Below are 19,448 nucleotides of genomic sequence, written 5' to 3'. Positions count from 1 at the left end.
ATAACATGTCCCACAATGTCCCTTAAAATTAGCCCGGACCCAGATCTCTCATTTTGTCTTCCCTTGGGGACAGGAATGTGCTCCTGTGGGGCATCGTATAAGAACCCCAAGATATTTGGTCAAGGGGTCCAAATGAGTTGGAGAATAAAGTCTGATGGTTTCTTTTCTATCTGAGATAAAGCTTTTCACCATGCCATAGGAAACCAAGTCCTCTGATTCCCAATCAGCCCAATCTATCTCTGGAATGTCAAGGCATTATGTCCAGGGTCATGGAGACACGCCAGCATCTTGGATCCTTTAGGAAGGAGGTGACTGAGAGGGCAGGACTCACTTACCTATCGATGTCATACCCAGACTCATCCCTGAAAAGAGAGATTATGGTAAAGGACAGCTCCCTTGTTGTCTCCACCCTGTGCTCAAACCTCAATACTTTCCTCTCCCACCCCTAACAAGTGGGTACCTATGACAGGGTCACTTGCCCCTCACCCCTTCCTTGTACTCACGAATGCAAAAGAGCAAAACAGTGAATGTCTTCAGCATGGTGGCTCCCTCCCCTGGTCTGTCCAGGGTCATGGGGCCTCTGGTGCTGGCTGTGTGCTCTGAGTCTTGAAGAATTTTTCTCCTCAGCAGGTGGTGGTATCTAAAAGCAGAATTGTTTTTACTTAGAGGACTTGTCCTGCTCCTTAAAGTTTAGTTTAGATGGCTAAATTGCACTTGACAACCCTACATTGTACTTCCTCACAGGCATGCAGGGTATTACAAGGTCACCTGCTGCTTCCTCTCCTTGCTCCTTTCCCTCACTTCCCTATCCTCCTGCTCAAGGTCTTTGTTGGTATCAAAGATGCCAGATTTGTTGAAATATGGATTTGTCTCTGGGATCTCAGAGGCCCAGAATAGCCTGCAGAAGCTCCACAGGATGGGGGAGATGGGAGGTGCAGAGTCACCTTTTCAGTCATACACACACACACACACACACACACACATATATGAGACTCTCTCATATATACATGAGAGAGCGTCATATATATATATATATATAGAGAGAGAGTCATATATGTGTGTGTGTGTGTATATATATATAGAGAGAGAGAGAAAGAGAGAGAGAGAGAGAGAGAGACTTCCAACAACTTAAGAGAGGGGGCATTATTATCGTTCCATTTTACTGATGAACAAACTGAGGCTTAGAGAAGATATATAATTTGCCCAAAGTCAAAAGATATTACATATTAGAGCCCAAATTAAAATTCATGTTTAACTCCAAGGCCTATGGATCTAAAACAATGATTTAAACTCCCAGAGGCACCCTTCACTCCCTCTTCACCCTCCCTCACCCCTCTCACTTGATCCCTTGGATATCCTTCCCTTCCATAGAATGCTTTAGATCCAATATTACTCTCATTCTTGTCTCCTACCCCTAAAAGCTCAATATCCCAGTGTCAAGCATGTGTTAGAAAATCAAGCTGCTTGAGTTAATTTACGTAAGGTCTAAATGATTCTTTCATTGCCCTTAACTTCTAAACAGTTTTGTTGATTGCCTCTAAGGGAAATGGAATTGTTTGAATCTCAGGAAACACGGCAAAGATATTTGTGTTCAGGGAGGCTTTCCATTCTCCCCGACCAAAGTCATTATTTACCATAGGCCTTGCATATACACAAGGTAGACTCTTGAGCTTTCATGCCTCTCTCCACCTCCCCCAACAGTAACCTTTCACCAAGGGGAGGTATGTCCCAGCCACACAAACTCAAGCTAATTCTCTTCCACTAACTTTCTACTGGGAGTCTGAAGTCCTGGCTGACTCCAGCTGTTATTAAATCTTAGCTCAGAAGAGTGGGGAAGAGGCAGCTCTCAGAATAGAGAAAGGAACTGATTTTGCTTTTCCAGACTGACCTTGGACCTCAGCCTCTAACTTGCCCCAGTGCTAACACTGGGTAGGATGGAGGAGCAGGAAGAGGAGGATATTTCGTGTTCAAAGTATCTGGACTGTAGGGAACAAGTGGACAGTGAGAAATTCAAGGAAGCGTAGGTCCATTGTTCATTTTTCACTTTGTATCGAAGGATTTTCAGATTACCCACTCTGAATTTTCCTTATCTGTAAAGTGGGGGAGTAATATCGACCTAACATTATTGTTGTGTTGGGTTACAGATAATACATGTACAGTGCCAGGCACATAGTGAACATTACATTTTAAAAAGCTGCTCATTTTTTCTTCTTTTCAAAAGGGGCATCAAACTGGTGTAGAACCCTGAAGATGCCCTTTCCATCTCAGTTCCTACAGCCGCTTGCTCCCACTCCTCTCAGGGCCAGGCCAAAGCTTGGATGCCACCCTGTTGCTTTGTTACCCTGGGGCTTTGGGCCAGGAGTTTTTGGGGGAAGCCAGGTTCCACTGCCAAGGGAGAGGTTCAACCTGGGATTACACCCAGGAAATGCCATCTGAGGTTTCAGCCTTGCCACTTGGACCCCTAAACCAGGATCTTTGCCTACTGCGGGATTGAGGGGAGTCAGGGAAGCTGGGCTTTTTGGCATGGCTGACCCCTCCTCAATCACTAAGGAAATTGTACCATTTATATTCAGCCCAAATGATGAATCTTATACCGGGGGAATGTGAGAACAGCCCCAAGCCTCAGGTTAGTTGGCCACGCCCATTTTGGCCTTTCACCCCACCTCCACCCCCAACTTTGGCTGCCTAGCCATTTTACCCTTCCCTTCTACTCCACCCCAAGCACTTTCCCCACCCTTAGGCAGCGCCGCAGTGCTTTTGAGGGTGACATATCTGAAATGTCTAATGGCTCGCCCCCTGCATAGCTTTGAGGGCTCCAGGAATCAAAGGGGTTGGGCTCGGCGGGGTGCCGGGTACATGCTCCGCTGAGGGTTTGGAGGGAAGACTGAGAAGGAAAAGGGGAGATATCTACAGTGCCCAGAGATTCTCACCGAGGCGGGTGTGGGATCCGGGGAGGAAAGGAGAAAGGCAGGAATGAAGGGGGTGGGGGGACAGACTGGGGAGCAGTTTGATTTACGGCAATTAATTACAGCAAGGAGACTCTTTCGGGATTTTGTTTAGGATCTGGTGGCCAGTATTTAATCTTCAGCCACTGAACTATGCGCTCATTTGCAGGTACTTACGGTACTTGAAGGCCCGCTCCGATGTTGGAGATTCTCCAGTGAGCTCCTCCAGATGCAGCAAACTGCCCGGCATGAGAAGAGCTGTCTAAGGACAGCCTCTTCGGCTCTGAGCCCCGCCTTCCTCTCTCCCCCGCCCGCCTGCTGGCCCGCCCCAACCTCCTCCGCTCCCTGCGCCGGGCTCTGGGAGCCCACCTACACCAACTCTGCCTGGCACCTGCAGTCCTCTGACGACGGAGATTTCTACGCCCCTCCCAGCTCCCCGCCTCTCTCCGGACTCCCTGCAGAGGTTGCCGGAGCCAAATTCAGGCCCCTGCCCCCTCGCCGGTCGCTCAGAGTTTCACTGGGTCACTGTATTCTGGGGGGGAGAAGGCCAGCTCTCAAGAAGATTTGTAGATCCTTTTCTCCAGCTCCCCAATACCTCTATTGGGATCTCAGATCTTCCCCTGCCCATTCAACGCCCCATTCATGCATAAACATCGCCACCACAGTTTAAGTGCCTACTATGTGCCCCTGGGCTCTGGGATCCTATATTTCTCATCTTCAGAGCAACTCTACAAAATAAGTGTTACTCCCCTCAATTTCACAGATGAGGAAACTGAAACTCAGAGAGGGTTAAGTAACTTGGACAGCCTTCAAAGTCCATCTTGGGGTTTTAAAAGCCCAGGTTTTAGAGACATACAAATGTAGATTTTAGTCCACATTTTACATTCAATAGTTGTGTGCCCTCAAGTGAGTAAACTCTCTGCGTCCCAGGTTCCCCATCTGTAAAGTAAAAAACAAACAAACAGCAGAACCTATTTCACAAGGCCTCAATGGGATGATGTAAGTAAAACTCACAGCACAATAGGCCTAGCATATAGTAGGTGCTCAATAAATGGTAGTGGTTGCTGCTGCTACCACTACTACTACTAGTATTAATCTGTAAGCCCTTCCCCAAATGTCTTAGAACAACATGATTTTGATAATATAGACCAACCTTCCACAAATGTTAACCATGAAAGACTTTTTATAATGATAACGTATGAATAAGACACCAATCAAAGCTCCTGATATATAACATATGATGAGATTAAAATATAGCATCCAATGGGCTCACAGACTAATTGATAAGAAATATCAACATGATAGACTAATTGGCTAAAAAATAGCCAAATTTTTCTTTATATACATTTCTTTTCTTTTCTTTTCTTTTTTTAAGAGAGAGTTGCACTCTGTTACCCAGGCTGGAGTGCAGTGGTGTGATCTTGGCTCACTGCATCCTCAAACAATTCTCCTGCTTCAGCCTCCTGAGTAGCTAGGATTACAGGCGCGCACCACCACACCCAGCTAATTTTTGTATTTTTTGGTAGAGACGGCGTCCCACCATGTTGGCCAAGCTGGTCTGGAAGCCTTGGCCTCCCAAACTGCTGGGATTATAGGTGTGAGCCACCGTGCCCAGCCCTTTATGTACATTTTCTACATGCATAAAAGATTTCAAATTATCTAATGAAAAACACTTTAATTCAAGAACAAACTATGTAAAAATAAAGTAACAGCTCCTTTACTGGCCAAATTGATTATCATATCTTCATGCATCAGGTGATATCAATTGTGGCTTCCATTATAAGCTATAGATTATTGTGTAATGAATAGAATAAGCATATGAATAAAAAGATGTGTTTCTGGGTAAGTTATTTAGCCTCCAAGCCTCAGTTTTCTTATCTGTAAAATGGTGATAATAATTGCACTTACTACAATGAAGGGTTTGGGGTAGGACTGAATGGAAACTTTCCTGTAAGCCACCACATAGCGCCTAGGACACAGCAAGCAGTCATTGAATCAACACAAATGTTAAGTACTTTCTTTGTGGCAGGGATTGTTCTGGATGCTGACAGTTCAGAAAGGATGACAGTTTCTCTTCTTAAGGAGTTTGTAGTCTAAGGATAAATCATACTAGAGAAGAAGTAGGAGGCAGCCAGAGAAGGAGGAGCCTTGAGAATCAAAGAGGATTGCAGTAGAAAAGATCATCAAGTAAGTCATGGTAGTATGTGTTTGGATAATTGCAAGCACTTTGCTGTTACTGTGTGCCTAAACTAGGGCAGCGGTAGCAGAGAAGGAGGGGAGGGCAAGAGTTCCCGAAATATTGAGAAGGCAACATTAGACAAACTTGATGGTTGTTTGGAAGACAATAGTAACAGTTATTATCTGTCAGAGTGAAAACATCCATGCCAATTTTCAAAACATTTATAGTATAGAAGAGTTTCAAGAAAGTGGAGCTCGAAGGACAGAGGTGAAACACCAAGGTTCACAGGGTGTTGTGGAAAGCCTTTCTCCATAAGCAAGTCTAATGTAAGATGATGATATTTATTAAACCTAAATCTGTTTTATATATCCCAAACAGGAGAAGCCCAAGGCAAACTTGACCCCTTCCCAGTGTTATACTGATGTTGGCAAGCTCTGTATGGTTCAGGAGAACCCAGTGTTCACATCTTATCTCATCCCAGCATTCAATGACATAATGGTAGTAGCTTGAAAGTGGCCATGGTCAGAGAATTTTCACCACAGTCAGAGAATTTTCACAACCGAAGAAGCAAGTACTACAAATCAGTTTCTCCCAGCAACCTTCACATCTCTGGAGCTGTTTTTAAACATTTACTAGCAAACCACTTTTTTTTTTCCAGTTTTATTTTTTAGGACAGTGATTTTTACTGGGAAACAGGAAGGTTTCCAAACTACTCAAGGATCCTGTTAAGTTTCATACACTCTCAAGAAAGTTATGAGCATTGTGTTCCATTCTCCTGTCCCCAGCCTCACCACTCTGGTAAGCTGTCTGAGGACTGTGTCAGATCTCTGGAGAGGTCTGTACATTCAAAGTTTGATCGTGTGTTTTAGCATCCCACCCCACTCCTCAGCCAGTCCCAGGCCCCATCCCTTTCTGTAAAGGAGAAGCAGTGTGGAGTAGACCAGTGAGGAACTCAGCTGGGACTAAGCAAGTATAGTTCTGGGGTGGGGAGGAGGCCCAACCAGACAGATTAGATTCCAATAGCAAGACCTGATGAGGAGGGAGGTTAGGCTTTGGAGGTGGGGAGGACAAAGCTGGAAAGGAAAGCTCGGGCCAACTCACAGAGCTTGAATTTCAACTTATCTTTTGTCAAGCACTTTAATTATTAAGGGCACAGTTTGGGGCACTAAGTCATTTCCAGAAGCTATAACTGAGGGCATTTTCAGGAGCATGCAAGAAGCTTCCTAGAATAGATCAAATGCAAGTGATGAATTAGAACAAAAACTTATTTAATTAAAACACTCATAGTGGAGTATAAGACATTAGATAGAGGCCTGGATGATCAGTCTTCTGGGTGCTTGTCACAAAGCAAAGCAACAATGTGAATACCTAGGTGAATTTAACAAGTTTAATGGGTGGAGGGAGAAAATGAGGATTTTTGTGTGTGTGTGTTTCAATGTTAGCAGAATCACAAAGTTCCTTTTGGTTTATGTACCATCTACCAAAAAAGGTGATCTACTAGTCCACCGTCCCCAAATGGCAATTCTCTTAGCATCATAATATGCCTTTCGTTTATACGAGGAACAGTGTGCATCTGAGTACGTGGTGGGGGACGGTGTTCGGAGACAGATACCCAAAATGCAGGAGAGCTCCGAAAGTGGGCTTCAAAGTGTTTCAGTATTCCCTTTTCCTGTGTTGGATGAAGTTGGTGGCTCCAGAATGAAAGGAGATAGGCTCAGCCTCACTGCCTAGAGCAGGCAGGCACAGATTCTATGAGCAGTTTAGGCCTGATCCAGGAAGGATGCTTCCAGATACCAGTGCCAGGAAAGCCTTTTTCTGTCTCAGAGTCTGACTTGCCCCCAGTATGTCCAAATTGTAGGTATTTGTATGGTGGGGCAGGGGTGGGAGTGGGTGTGTTGGGGGGGCGGGGGAAATGCCACTTGGGAATGCACAACTGGTCTTTCTCTAATATTTATTTACTCGTAATCACTTGTCCAAAGGAAACTATAGAATTCAATAATTTGGTTCTTTCATTCCCATGTATTGTACAATTAAACAATTATATAATTAAAATTAAGTAAAGTTGGCTAAACTACAAGAGCAACACAAATTAGCAATTTAAAAACTCATCATTGCAATATTACCCACTGTTTATAATCTGTTCCTAAAAACATCAGTTTACAGGCAATTATTTAAATATACATGCGTCTCTTCCAATTCTACTTGTTTTATGATCTACGATCTGGTCAAACTTTCTAAAAGATTCATGTATCCTTGACAAAAGATGAGAAAATACTTTCTCCATAAAATTCTGCTAATTTCATATAATTGATTACTTTCAGGTCGACAATACAAATTATTTTTTTCTTAATCTATTATATTTCAATGTCTCCCTATCCAACTCACATTTAATTATTAGTTTGCTGTTTTCATTTTGTCCCTACTGTTTATCCCTTCCTCATTCTTTCCCATTATCCTTTTTGTACTTTCCTTATCCTCCTTTCCCATGCATTCTGTGTGTGTGTGTGTGTGTGTGTGTGTGTATACATACAGACAAACAATTTGGTACAACCGTAAATTTTTACTTCCTTTTCTGATAATCACCCTGGCAAAAATGCAATTAATTATAAAAATAAGATCTACACACTCTTAAGAAATGTGGCTTTGAAAGTGAATTTAGTCACTTATCACCGCGAGTATCTTCTCCCAGGGCTGCAGCTGTTTTCAACAAAACCAATAGTTTGGGAGTTTTACTGACAAATGCCTTGAAGTCATCTTGACTGCCAAAGATTTTTCTCTCATCTTGAAATAAGAAAGATAGCTTAGCTGAATGGTTCACGTGGGGCTTCAAGTCCAGGAACTTCAACTAGTAGATTTTACTCCAAATTGGTCTCTCATCCACTGTTACTAAAGTATACTCAGGTGTCAGCCCTATATTTATCTTGTTGAGAATCACTTCTTTTTTGCACAGCTTCTGAGATAATTTCTTTATCTTTCAAGTTTAAGAATTGTACAATAATATGCTTTGGACTTTTATTATGAGAGATACATTTGAGTGGGAACTTATAAATTTTTTCTGTATATAAGTCGAGATCTATGTTTAGCTCTGGGAAATTTTTATCAACAGTTTCCTTAATAATGGTTTTAAGGCTAATCTCTTCATTTTCTGCACCTTCAAGGATGCCAGATACATAAATACTGTACCACCTTGATGTGTTTTTGAGATCTATCACGTTTTCTTGCACCATGAAGAACTGTTTTCTTAGATGTTTTATCTTTTAAGACTGAAGCTCGATTTTGTCCTCATTTGTACTGATTCTCTCTTCCATGATATTTATTCAGCAATATTTCTTTCTTGGGGTTTCTTTCAATTCTTTGACCTCACTAGTTGTGCCCCACAGTCTTTGCTGAGCTTTTCCTGTGTGCTTTTAAAAATGTCCACATGGTCTTGCATCAAAGGGCCCTCACTTCGGCCCTTTCTCTGGGTTCTGCCTGCTGCTCCTCCAGGACAGCCATATCTCTTGAACTCTCTGGCTTCCTGGTTCCTCCTTAGCATCACAGTACTTATTGGTTGCTACTAAGCTTGTTTTCATCATTTTTCTCTTTCTAGATCAAGTAGGCTTCGTTTTCTTTTTGTGCTATTCTCATAGCTGAGGCTTCCATTGGCTTTGTTGGTGTTCCCGAAGTCCAGCAATTTGGTTTGGAGCACAGCTGCTCCTTCTGTCCTCTCCCCGAGAAGCTCAGGAGCTGAGGTCTTTTTATTGAAATGTATGACCTATTTTAAGCTGAAATCCTTAGAAATGCTACAGGAAATTAAGATATAATCAACTGATGTTCTCATCTTAACAGGATTAGAAGTAAGAGCTTCATAACCTTACAGATAAGATAAAGAAGTACATAAGTGTGTAAATACACAAATATAAATATGTAAGTGCACTAACTACCTGAATACATAAATATGCAAACACACAAAAGTAATATAACAGAACACACAAGTGCATACACATAGAAATAAATACGTATGTAAAATGAGTCTCATATGTTCATAATATTTAGCTTCTGCCTGACTGAGAGTTCACAGAATATGTTTGTGATTAAGCAACTAGGTACATCAGAATTATAAAGTAGGGAATGAGAAGAGTTTACCTACATATTTCAGTGTTTGTGGAAAGGGATTTTGACTTAGTGTCAGGGGGGTTGAATTTCAGTCCTGGCAGAACCACTTACTAGCTGGGTAATAGTGTGACATTTGGCAAGCTACTGAAAGTTATTTGAGTCTCCATCTCCTCATCAGTCAAATGAGTATTCAATAACTGTGAGCTAAATCTGAATATAGGACTTTCTGTTTGCCTTATCCTAATCATTACTTTTTTAAATGTATCTTTTTACAGTGGATATCTGGGATTTTGATTGGTTGGAGTGGAAATAAGACTTGATAGGGAGGGGGAACTTGAATAGGTCTCAAATGGATACCAACTCAGTTCCCAGATTCTTTTTGAACAATTAAAGAGTAAATATTCCATTTGACTATACCCAAAGTATTATAGAAAGATGGAAAAATACATTCTGTCTTCAAGATTATGAATTCATTGGAGATATATTCATATTCACAGCTAAGGATGATATAATGCAGAACACAGTAAACTTTGAAAGATGGAGCGTGAAACAAAGCATTGTCATAACATAGAGAGGAAAGCATTTAATTCCAATTTGCAGAGCTTAGAAGTTCTTCATTCAAGTTCCCCAGACTCAAGCATCTCTATCATTGAGTATGGTGAGGTCACCTTTATGGCCTCCTGCTAAAAACCATCTGCTTCACCCACCTGATGTCTCCCTGGCATCCCACCATATGATTCACATCTTTGGGAATACAGAGCAAAGAATCACAAAGTATTGTGGTACATGGTGTGTGGAGATAGTGGCAGAAAATGAGGTTGGAGACCTGGACAGTAGCCAGATCATTACAAACCATGTGTGACCTAATAGCACTTTTTAGTACAATTTCATATTTGTGCCAAATGAAAGACCAGGTCATGATCTAGGTCCAAACAGAGGGCTTTTAACCAAGCAGAAAATGACCTTGTTTAGCTCCTAATGCTCTCCCTGATGTTAGTTATGCTATCCTGGGCACAGATCCTCAGGGACAGAACTGAGAGGCCACTTTCTGAGCTGACAGTCCACCTGTTCCTCTAATTCAGTCTCCTAGTAGTTCAGGTTTCTGTTTCAAAAGAAAACAAAAACTGGAGATGGGACAGTTTACAATTAGAGTCACATGTATTAGACACCCATGTTTGAAGATGTTGACCCTTTTCAAAGCTCTGATAATTTTTAAATCAGGTTCTGTCTTAAACTTCAATGTATCCAAGCAGATAACATTTAATGGGGTTTGTAGGAAAACAGTTTAGAGGAGGAGATGGTGTGTAGGGAAAAGAAAATCGAAATTAGGTCTGGTAAATTCAAACACAAAAGGTGATTTGATCTGATTCTCATCTGAGTTCTCAGAAATACTCAGAATTCATATGGAAAATTAGTATAAGCACCTAATAGGATTAACCTACTAAAAATTAGAACAGGTACTTGGTATTTCTACATTCAAAACAACCGAAAAATACTCTTTAGTGCTCGCAGTGCTTAGGAACTGTGAGATCTTGGGAAAATGGGATTTATGTATTCCTGCATTGATTCAAAAATATTAATTGCACACCTACTTTGTTTTCTAGTTCTGGATATATATCACCAAAGAAAACAGAAAAAATCCATATATTCATCAGTAAATATTTGTACTAGGTATCTGAGTAAATACATTTTCTAATGCTTGAATATAAGGGGCTATTTTTATAACTCTACTGTTACTAAAGATACAGAACTGACTTTTGCTCCAAACTATAACAACAGAATTCTTGGATGTCATTTAGCAATGTCTGGGATTGGTTTGGGTGCAGATGACTCTAAAAAGATTTTTGAATGGCCCTATCCGATTTTCTTTCCCTTAAGCCCTTTATTCAGAATCAAATGAGAAAGTAAGGCAGGAATGGTAGGAGTGTAGAAGAAAGCCCTTAGCATGTTTAAAAGGGGGTAGAGGAAAAGGCCATTTGACATTAAATATCCTTTTGATTAACTATGTGACCTTTACCTACAGAAAATTTCTTCTTAGTGTTTTTAGCAAGATCTTCAGAAACTTAGGATGGCATAATCCAGTTGAGAAATTACAGTGCCAAGGAAATCTACACTACAATTGTTGTTAGGCACCACGATGTTAAAAATACATATTAACTAATGGAAATAGTGCTGGACACTAATTAAAGTATCCAAATGACTTTTCATTATTAATAACCCTGGATTTCAACAAGGAGCACTTGCTGTGGAAGTTCTGTGACTATCCTGGGCACAGCATGACAATATTTTAAAAATATGTACACCATGAAAGAATCCCACTTGAAATAGCTGTAAGATGGCACCAAAAAATTACCAAGTGGAACTTAGCATAGACTTAAAATGAGGTGGAAATTTATTCTTATGACTTCTATCTAAACTAAAAAGTAGTTTAAATTTTATACATTTTGAAAAATATATGGCAGACTTAATACCATACCCTTTCTTGAATTTCAAATGGTTAACTCCAATGCTCATTTATTTAGCCAACCTTTATTAAATGCCCATTATAAACAAGGAACACTTAAATATTTGGTGGAATAAGATGGGCAAAGAATGGATGGAAGAATGGATAAAAGAATGCGAAACCCTCTATGCATACATTAGCAGCTAAAATATTAACAAAATATTTTCACTGCCCTTCTAGTAACTAAAAGACTAGAAGTGGAGCAAAGACATGTAAGCAGATAAAAATTAAAATGTGCTGAAGTTTGATAAGAAAAGTGGAGAGAAAGTGACATGGAAGTTTAGCAAAGAGCAATATTCTCATCTGAGGGGATCAGCGAAAGCCTTGTGGGTGATGTCACATATGAACATATGATTGGATTCATCTGGCAGCTGTAAATACTACATGGTTAGTTCTCTGACAGTAGAGACTTATTCATCTGTGTATCTCCTGTGCCTAATACAGAAATAATGCTAATAATAGTTAGTACTTATTAAGTGCTCACTGTTTGCCAAGCATCATGTTGAGCATCTTACAAACATTGTCACATTTTCTTTCACAACACTCCAGAGCAGTGCTTATAACAATAGCAGTAGCAGCAGCAGGGGCAGCAGCAGCAATAAGAGCAAACAACATTTGTTGAATGCTAACTATGAGCCAGGCACCAGTTTAAGAACTTCCTGTAGCTATTAGCATCCATTTCTTACAGATGAGATAACTGAGGCTCAAAGAGGTTAAGCAACTTGCCCAAGATAATACAGAGGTAGACAAGGGCAGTGGCTCACAACTGTAATCCCAGCAGTTTGGGAGGCCAAGGCAGGAGAATTGCTTGAGTCCAGGAGTTCAAGATCAGCTTGGGCAACATAGCGAAACCCCATCTCTACAAAAAATACAAAAATGAGCCGGGCGTGGTGGTGTGCGCCTATAGTCCCAGCTATTCATGAGGCTGAGGTGGGAGGATGGCTTGAGTAGTGAGCTGTGTTCACACCACTGCACTCCAGCGTGAGAGACAGAGCAAGACCCTGTCTCAGAAAAAGGAAAAAGTTAGTCAGAGGTAGAGCTGTAATTTGAGCCCAGGTCATCTAATTCTAAAACCCATGTTATTGTGGCTCAATACCTGTTACTTAGAATAAGTAAATGAAAATGAAAAGAAGAAGAAATAGAGATAGTGTGAAGATAGAAACTACTGAATCTGCAAACTGTTGGGGGAGAAAGAGTAAGACTAAGAGCAAGACTGAAAGAGAGAGAGAGTGAGAAACTGTCACTGTATTTTCAGTCTAAGCTAAGAAATGTAAAGATTTTTCTCCTGTAAAAGATAAGCTCTCATATACTGGATTTTAAAAATTATTTTATAAAGTATTTGAGAAATGTTAAGATTTTAAAAAATATCTAGAGTAATATCCCATAAAGGTTACCTAGAAAAAACTTCAAAGAAGACACACAAAATGTACATGTTGGTTATTTTCTATGTAGTGAAGAATTATTGGTGATGTTCTTTTTTCTTCATCCCTGTATTTTATATTGCGACAACAAATAACTTATGATTAAAAAGCAAACTTTGAGAAGTTGGGTAACAATTTAGGGCAGAATTTTTAAATCATCAAAATTATTTGTTGTTAAGAAATACACAATAGGCCAGCACAGTGGCTCATGCCTGTAATCCCAGCACTTTGGGAGGCTGAGGCAGGCAGATCACTTAGGTCCAGGAGTTCAAGACCAGCCTGGCCAACATGGCGAAATTCCATCTGTACTAAAAATACAAAAATTAGCCTGGCATGGTGGCATGCACCTGTAGTCCCAGCTACTCGGAAGGCTAAGGCAGGAGGATCACTTGAACCCAGGAGGCTGAAGCTGCAGTGAGTGGAGATGGCACCAGTACACTCCAGTCTGGGTGACAGAGACAGGCTCTGTCTCAAAAAAAGAAAAACAAAACAAAAAACAAACAACAAACAAACAAAAAAGAAATACACATTTAAATATTTAGAAATTTATGTTAAAATGGGAAAAAATGCACTGGTTTGAATAGGTAAAGCAAAGCAGCAGAAAGAAAATGTATACCTATACAGTGTGTGTAAGTGAAGAGTTTATAGTTCATATGATGAGTTAAATTTCATATATACATAATTTTAGAAATAATTTTTTAAAATCACCAGAATAATAAAGTCTTTACTCTTCCTGTAGCACTTATTTCTGTTGATTTTCCTTCTTTTAGCACCAATGCTGCCTACCTGTCTTTCCTAAAGTTGCCATTTGCACCAAAAGAAACCTATTCCTAGTTTACATAACTGACCACGTTACTGATAATATCATTTGAAGAGTTCGCTTCTGCCCAACTTCTTAAATATCATCTTGAAATGATCACGTCTTAATGTAATTACACTATTTTTACTGAGCTGACTAGCTGTTTAGTTGAATTGACTTGGATATTTGGTTAAATGGAAAGTTGGTAGGGGACTTTTGAAGAGTCAGGTAAAGAGAATTGGACAAATGGGAGGCTAATTGCCAAAAAAAGGCTCAATTGTGGGCCTCATATGAAAATACAGATTGCCATGGGAACCAAGGAAAAAGACGAGGAAGAAGATAGTTATGAGGCATTTTTTGAAATTGCTTTTAGTTCTGCTGTCCAATTTTCATTAGGTCAGATCTGATGGCTGTTATTATTTTTATTATAATTCTTTGTCTATTTGTCTATTTGCACAATATTATTTTTATTATAATTCTTTGTCTATTTGCACCATTGTTTCTTTTCCCGCAAAGTGCTCATAGATCCATTTTGCTCATTTACTTTCACAACAATGCTATTATATAGAGTCTGGGTACATGGGACCAATACTTATTTTCTTAGCTAGCTTAGTGTACAGCACCTAATTGCAGAAAAACAATCTGTTCAGAGGTAATAGTGCTTTTGGACTGAATGTTGATACGTCATATATAATATAGCCATTATAATTGGTAATGGACATAACAGCCTTATGATACTTTTGAAAGATGTTGTGAATAGTATTCTTAGCAGCTATAAAAGACTAGGCATACATTGAGGAGAAATGGAAATATACTACTTATGTATCTAGATTGAGAAAGTTTTCTTTAAATTTGTGTTCCCTCAGAGTTTAGGGAGAGTAATAAAAGCAAACAACAATCTAAATTTTCTTTTAAAATGAGAAGACCATTCTGTGATTTTATAAATCTGTCACCTTATAACTTGAGGCCATCTGCTAGAAATCATTCATATGGAAAACATCAACAGAGAGGTTTTTCTAAGACTCATGTTTATCACAAGGTAATAAGTCTAGATTGAATTTTTAATGTAATTTTAATTTCAGCTCTAAATAATTTGTTTCTTTTTCAACATTAAAAACACAAAAAGTACACATAAACACCAAGTAAGGTCTAAAAATTTCCTGAAATACATTAACCACCCCATTTATATAACGAATATCTTGTTTGTTTGTGACCGTCTCAACATTAAGCTAGATAAGTAGATGCAAAAATGAAGAGAGTTTGATTTGTGACGCTGTCCATTGCCCAGCAACGAGGGATTATGATTGTTTTTGCAGCATTGCACCATTTTAGGAGGCTGGGGACAGTCTAGGCATATGCCACTTTTTTTCCACCTTGGTTGAAACAAACAGCAAAATGAAAAAATTTAATGTATTATTTATCAACAGGTTAAATTGGAGAGCATTTACATTTTAAAGATGAATTATGAAAATCTAAATGTCCTTGAATGCTTAATTATCTGTGCCTTCATTCTGGAAAATTAATTATCAAAATGAAAACAGAACAAAATGGTACATTTACATGACTACAAAATTGATGAGAGTTATTTTCAAAAATCTCTGAAATAAGCTTAATAATGCATCAAAAATAATGTTTAAATGTTCACAAATATGGAATATAAATGTAAAACCCTGCATTTTGGTCCCCAAATCACCAGATGCACAAGCAGAGGATGAGATGTGACTAAGTAACAATAGGTGTAAAAAAGATTTAGGGGTTTTTAGGGACTGTAAGCCCAATATTATTCAGTTGTGTGTTGTGGTTGCATAGAAAACTAAATTCATCTTCATCTGCATTAGTAGAAAGATAGAGTCGGAAACAAGGGAGTGATAGTGCATCCCAGCTCTGTGCTTGGCAGACCTGTACTTGAAGTATTCAATGAAAACAGCAGGATGGGGGGAACATATGGGTAGCAGCCAGAAGCTACAAGGCATCTAGAAGGGAGAGAGCAGGTTGCCTAAGAGTCTGGAAACCATGCTGGTGAGGGGCTGCTGAGAGATTTGGGCTTATTTACCCTGGAAACGTCTCCACTCCCTAACCTTTTCTTTTCTCTCTCGCCCCTATTTCCCATCTTCTCCATTTCTTTCTCCTATCCCTCCTCCCTAAATAGTTCCCTCTCTAAAGCTATTTACCAAATTTGGCTTTTTGAAACTGGTATTATTTCCATGCATACCCTAAACACCACACTTCCTGCAGCCCTTTTTTCTTTCTCCCTGGTTCTTCTGCCTCGTCAATCACAGCCATCAGGACTGAACCACAGCAAGTCCCTTCCCCCTTTTAGAAAGGGTTTCATATCCCTGGGAAAGGAAATGGAATATGAATTAACTAACACAGACCCTTAAGCTGAGGCCTTGTAAAAAATGGCCTAGGTACAAAAGAAGCAATTCTAATAAAGCAATAAAATGAACTTCTTTAGTCCTGCTAATACTCGCTGGCATTAGACATGGGAATTTGAGCACAGCTCCTCATGGGTGGGCTGAAAGTGCACCTGTAACACTAATCTAGGATGCTTAAATATCAGGTTCCCATTTACCAAGAAAAAAAAGAGGGGAGAGTTTGTTAATACAAAAGCTTGAACATATAACATCACCGCCTGAATGATTAAACCTGTTTCAGAGGACTGAAATCCTAATGACACCAATTTGTCAAAACATAAGAGTTTTAATGGGGGGCAGGAAGGGTAGGCAGTGGTATGCAACGTAGGAATCAACAACTGCGTGCTTTAAAACAAAACATAAAAGCTCTATCTGGCTGAAATTCTCAGAATCACTATGGGAAATTAGGTGTAATTGACTGATGTGATATCATGTAATAGAAATAGGACTGAGTGCTCAGTATCTTCACAGTTAAAACAAATAAATAAAATGAGTTGGCAGTGCATAAAATGCGTATGGTGTGTAACAGTTCGTGTAAATTGGCTACATCCTTGATTTAAACATTTTTGTAAATATAAATTTCTATGCTAGAAAGTTACAGATGGAAGGGAAGATGAAACAATAAGATAGAAAGAGCAGTTAAAAAGAGAAGGGAAGGACAGATGGAAAAGAGAGGGAGGGGAGAAGGGGACAAAAGAAAAAGAAGAGGGGAAAGGAGGTACAAAAATAGAGTAAAAATAAATTTAAATGGGAAAATAAGGAAACAGGAGAGAGGGAGGTAAGACGCAAATATTTGAGTGACTACAACATCTCCATTTTCATAAAAATCATCAAAGTGAGAAACTACAGGGTTGTTTTTCGAATTTTGATCACAACAAATCCTTGTAATAGTGCTGATGGATTAAACTGGGTGAAAAGGGAGAGAAGTGTGAGTCCTGGTGAGTTCTTGGTTCAGTCATCTCTTCCAGGACCCATTCATCATTTGCCAGGTACACTTGCTCTGAAATGCTCACAGCAACTTTATTACAATAGCCTTAAACTGGAAACATCTCAAATGCCCATCAACTGACGAAAGAATAAATTGTATTACATTCAAACTACAGAATACTACTCAGCAAGAGAGAGAGAGAGAGAGAGAGAGAGGAAAAGAGAGAGAGAGAGAGAACAAACTACTGATACATACAAGGACTTCAATGACCCTGAAAGAAATACTATGTTAAGTGAAGGGAGCCAGATCCAAAAGCTTATATATTGTATAATTCCATGTATATGGCATTCTAAAAACGGGGAACTATAGGTAGGAGAACACACTGTGATTGCCACTGGTCAGGGTTAGAAGTACACAATTTCTGCAAAGGGAAATGAGGAAACTTTTGGAAGAGAAGGAAATATTCTTTTTCTTGATTGTGGTGATGGTTATATGTCTATGTATGTTTGTCACAACTCAGAACTGTATGCTTACAATTAGTGAATTCTAAATTATACATTGATAATGTTAATAGAAACAAATAAGCAAGCAAAAACAAATGTCCTAGGTCAATATACTCCTAGTGATGTTGCCCTTACTTCTTTCCCCTCTCCAGGGTGTGTGTAGAAAGAAGATATCTAGGGGCCCAAAGCAGAGATTAGAGATTTAAGGATGCTTGTTCACAGAATTCTTCATTGCCTTATCAATCAAGTTGAGATTTCTTACTCTACCATTCAAGGTTCTCCATAATCTACCCCACTCTGCCTCTCCAACCTTGACTGCCAACATTCTTACATATATCTTCTTGACTATTGTCAGGCAGTTCTGCTCATTTCATACAGCATGCCCTTTCTGCCTACTTTCCTAGAATACACATACTATGTTTATTTCAATCCATTTGCCTTGGTCGATGCTGTTTTCCCTCCATGTTCTGGCATGTCTTAAGCCTTATTCATTCAACAATTTATTGAATGCCTACTACGTGCTAAGTAAAGTGTTAGTAACTGAATATACATTAAAAAATCTGTCTAAACAAATCTGCTAAAGTCTCTGCCTTCACACAACTCACAGGCAATTAAGCAAGTTATTACACTGTAGTTTGGAAAGGGCCATATGATAGCAGAAAATACAGTATATTAATACTATGGAGGAAAAGAAGCCATGCAGACTTGGAAAGATAATCAGGACTTGATTCTCAAAGGAAATAGCATCTAAGAAGAGACTTGAAAGATACTTTGGGATGCTCTGGGCACAATCGGGAGAGTACTCCATGCAGAAAGAGCTACAAGGCAGAAAGTTCTGGAGGTAATTGAGAGTATGGGAAGAAATTTCAACATTTAAGATAATTTAAGTACATCAGGAACATGGAAGATAAAACAAGCAAGAGAATGATGGTGGATAGAGAGACTTGAGCCAGGTTACAAATGGCTTTTAACATCATATCAAGGAGTGTGAAATGGAAGAGTGGTATCCTCATGTTGGAGTTGAGAAAGATTATTCAATCTACAGTGTGGAGAATGGATAGAACAAGGAGAGGCAGGGAGACAAGTTAGTAGATTGGGCATTTTTCTAAGCAACATTGACTGCAGTGGTGGCAGTTGTAATAGAAAATATATATTTAAGATATGGGAGTAAAATTGGCATTATCTATCCACAGATTTGATAGTTTCAGTAGAAGAAATAAGGTGGTATCAAGGATGACTCTCACGCTTCTGTTTGGAAACTTGATGCATAGTGGTGCCATTCACTAAGATGGGGACACGAGAAAGAGAAGCAGATGACATATACAAATTCACGCTTGGACATATCAGCTCATGTTTTGTACCCTTGACCACTGTTGTTCACATCAACCTCCTCTATGGGAAATCCTAGAGCCCGGTCCATTCCCTTGAGCCTTTGTGTTTGTGTAGACTCCTGAAGGAAAATGGAAATCCTTGGGGACAGGGTTTCTGTCTGAGACTTCTATCACTTCACAGGCCCTATCCAGTGCTAAGCATAGAATGAGTTGTCAAAAACACTTACTAATCAATTGAGCTCTGTCACGGAGCAATAAAATGTGATGGGCTTGTGTCATGCCCACTATTGAAGATGGTTAGTGATAAACAATAGTTTCAGTACAAAAACC

The 19,448-nt window shown here is 39.6% G+C and overlaps 1 protein-coding gene across 5 annotated transcripts in view; it reads right to left on the bottom strand.

Annotated features, from left to right (window-relative positions):
* LOC101010373 (immunoglobulin superfamily member 1) overlaps positions 1 to 19,448 on the bottom strand; it is a 50,961-nt gene that overhangs the window by 12,649 nt on the left and 18,864 nt on the right. For 4 of the 5 annotated variants that reach the window (XM_009198250.4, XM_017954378.1, XM_017954376.2 and 1 more), the window contains 3 exons: positions 3,123 to 3,184; positions 504 to 640; positions 336 to 362 (listed from right to left, as the gene is read on the bottom strand). In XM_009198250.4, the coding sequence (XP_009196514.1) occupies positions 336 to 362; positions 504 to 640; positions 3,123 to 3,184 (226 nt within the window). Of the gene's footprint in view, positions 1 to 335; positions 363 to 503; positions 641 to 3,122; positions 3,185 to 19,448 lie in introns of those variants that run through there. The other variant, XM_009198254.4, reaches the window with a different exon arrangement.

Source organism: Papio anubis, unplaced genomic scaffold (genome assembly GCF_008728515.1).
Source record: "Papio anubis isolate 15944 unplaced genomic scaffold, Panubis1.0 scaffold80, whole genome shotgun sequence".
Classification (NCBI taxonomy): Eukaryota; Metazoa; Chordata; class Mammalia; order Primates; family Cercopithecidae; genus Papio; species Papio anubis.
The sequence above is the reverse complement of the archived record's forward strand: the minus strand, read 5'-3'. Positions and strand labels throughout refer to the sequence as shown.